Source organism: Mandrillus leucophaeus, unplaced genomic scaffold (genome assembly GCF_000951045.1).
Source record: "Mandrillus leucophaeus isolate KB7577 unplaced genomic scaffold, Mleu.le_1.0 Scaffold139, whole genome shotgun sequence".
NCBI classification, from domain to species: Eukaryota; Metazoa; Chordata; class Mammalia; order Primates; family Cercopithecidae; genus Mandrillus; species Mandrillus leucophaeus.
The window spans coordinates 1,411,964-1,414,646 of NW_012101354.1; the positions used below are offsets into that span (position 1 = coordinate 1,411,964).

The 2,683-nt window shown below is 57.5% G+C and overlaps 1 protein-coding gene across 1 annotated transcript in view; it reads left to right on the forward strand.

Moving 5' to 3' along the window:
• SEMA6C (sema domain, transmembrane domain (TM), and cytoplasmic domain, (semaphorin) 6C) overlaps positions 1–2,683 on the forward strand; it is a 15,344-nt gene that overhangs the window by 10,548 nt on the left and 2,113 nt on the right. The window contains exons 12-18 of the mRNA XM_011973660.1: positions 319–471; positions 716–889; positions 1,173–1,319; positions 1,605–1,682; positions 1,802–1,857; positions 2,032–2,076; positions 2,407–2,502. Of these exons, the coding sequence (XP_011829050.1) occupies positions 319–471; positions 716–889; positions 1,173–1,319; positions 1,605–1,682; positions 1,802–1,857; positions 2,032–2,076; positions 2,407–2,502 (749 nt within the window). The remainder of the gene's footprint in view (positions 1–318; positions 472–715; positions 890–1,172; positions 1,320–1,604; positions 1,683–1,801; positions 1,858–2,031; positions 2,077–2,406; positions 2,503–2,683) is intronic.

Consider the following 2,683-nt stretch of genomic DNA (forward strand, 5'->3'; position numbering starts at 1 on the left):
CTGTGTCTGAGGACAGGGTCCCCTCACCCAGGTACCCAGGATGGAAAATGGCTTTTGTGGGGGCATAAGCAAGCAGCGTCTGCCCCCAAGATGGGATTGTGAGGAGTGAGTGAGATGTCTTAAGGCCTCAGGGTGGGGAGCTATAGTGGGGTGGCAGCGGGGCCGAAGAGCTGCGGCAGGGAAGGGAGCAGTGCTGTGAGTGTCTGTGTGGAGGGGGAGCAAGGCTTTCCAGTCAGGTTTGGGAGCAGTACGGGGCACAGAGCTTAACTGAGCTCCAGCTCCCAGTCCCAAGGCAGCCCCTTCCCATTCACCCACCAGACCAGGATCCTGTGCAGGAATAGGGGGAGCTGCCTTGTTCTCCTCTTCTCGAGACCTCCCTGATGATGTCCTGACCTTCATCAAGGCTCACCCGCTGCTGGACCCCGCTGTACCGCCTGCCACCCATCAGCCTCTACTCACTCTCACTAGCAGGTATGGTGCTGAAAAACACTGACCACTGACCCCATTCTCAGCCACCCTCCTCTTTCTTTGACCCAATAAGGTAAACCGCATTGGTGGGAGGAAGAACTTGTGAAAGTAGAAGGGAGAGAGCTAAGAAGGGAACCCTGGGACCTGGGGGAAGGGCACAGGCACAGCTACCAGGACAGCTGGGCTCTCCCTGAAATGCTCAGGCTTCCACTAGACAGGTTCCCTGACCTGAGGCCCTTTCCTCCAGGGCCCTACTGACCCAAGTAGCTGTGGATGGCATGGCTGGTCCCCACAGTAACATCACAGTCATGTTCCTTGGCTCCAACGATGGGACAGTGCTGAAGGTGCTGCCCCCAGGTGGGCGATCCGGCGGACCTGAGCCCATCCTCCTGGAAGAGATTGATGCCTACAGCCCTGCCCGGTGAGGCCTTTGGAGGGGAGGCTCCCTGCAGAGCAGGGATGGGATGGGAGTAGCAGCAGCAGATGTGGGAATAGGTTGGAAACATCAAAAACATTGGCTTTTGCAGGGTGGGAGCTCTGGGTTAGAGAGGCTTGGCGAGAAGACTGGACAGTGTGGTAGGGCAGGGCAGCTCCATGGGTTATGCTCAGTTGCTTGTGCGCCTCCCCCCTTTCTGTTCTTCCACTCACCCAGGGAAAAGGTAGCCTCATCTGTCCATCTCTGGTTCCTTTTGGCCTCACCCTAGGTGCAGTGGGAAGCGGGCAGCCCAAACAGCACGACGGATCATAGGGCTGGAGCTGGACACTGAGGGTCACAGGCTCTTTGTGGCTTTTTCTGGCTGTATTGTCTACCTCCCTCTCAGCCGGTGTGCCCGGCATGGGGCCTGTCAGAGGTGAGAGGGGCCTGAGGCCAGGCCCTGTGTGGGCAAGCTCCCCGGGCCAGCAAGAGCACAGAAACGAAGGTCTTTGGGGTGGCAGAGAAACACAGGGGATGGCTGTGGGGTGCATAGGTACCTCAAGCATTCTGAAGGTGGGCAGCAACCAGGGTGTGGAGAGACTGAGGTGGACAGGAGAGAATGAGGCTGAGAGACTCCTGTAAGCCAGGGTGGGAAGAGGCAGCAGAATGGAAAGTGACTGGAGTAGAAGGGGATCCAGCCTCACACACCTGTTTTCCCTAGGAGCTGCTTGGCTTCTCAGGACCCATACTGTGGATGGCATAGCTCCAGGGGCTGTGTGGATATCAGGGAACCTGGTGGGTAAGTGACAGGTCCTTGGGCTTCCTGAGCATAAAATTCCCCACCGCTAAGAGCTGAGGGCCAGAGTGGGAGATAGGGACAAGGTGCAGAATTCTAGAGCCACTTCGTTTTCCTCCTAGGACTGATGTGGATCAGGCTGGGAACCAGGAATCCATGGAGCATGGTGACTGCCAAGGTAAACAGAAGAGGCGGCTGCGGTTGCCGCCAAAGCTGCACATGGCCATGATGGCCACAGACACCATCCCAGGCTTGGGCTTTTGTCCTTCTCTCCTTCTGTGGCACAGTCACCCCATCAGTTCTTCATGAAGCTTCTCCTTCCCCCCATCTTCACCCTCTCCCTTCTTCATAGACGGAGCTACTGGGAGTCAGTCTGGCCCTGGGGATTCTGCTTATGGTGAGTCCTCTTGTCCCAACTTCACCTTCCCTTGCTCAGCCCACATACCTGAGTGTATGTCCTGTGGTAGCAGCAGAGCAGCATTCTGAATACCCTGGGAGTATCGGAAAAGGGTCGGCATCCTCCAGATACCCAGCATGTAGCTCAGTACTTGGCACACAGTAGGGTACTTTTTGAACAAATAAATCAATGTCCTGCATGATGAGCCCTCCCCCAGGCCCAGAAGAAACTAGAGGCTGGCGTTCCACAGGAGGGAGGAAGGACCCCTGGAAGGGTGTCAGGGGTAGAGATTAGGAGCCTCACTGGCTCTGACCTGGTCTCTGCCACCAGTGCTTCCGGGTCCTGGCCCTTCCCCTGGGACCCCCAGTCCCCCCAGTGATGCCCAACCCCGGCCCCAGTCTTCCACTCTTGGAGCTCACACTCGGGGTAAGAGGGCTACCTGGGAGGGACAGGAGTGAAGTGTGGGGCTGCTGATTCTCGGAGCGTTCTAAGCCCCTCACTGACTGGTGTTTGGTGCTCACTAACGCCTGTTTGGAGCCTCCCCTCCCCAGAATTGGGCATCCCAGCCCCAAGTCCTCCTGCACGAGCAGTTGTTGGCAGTTGCTCT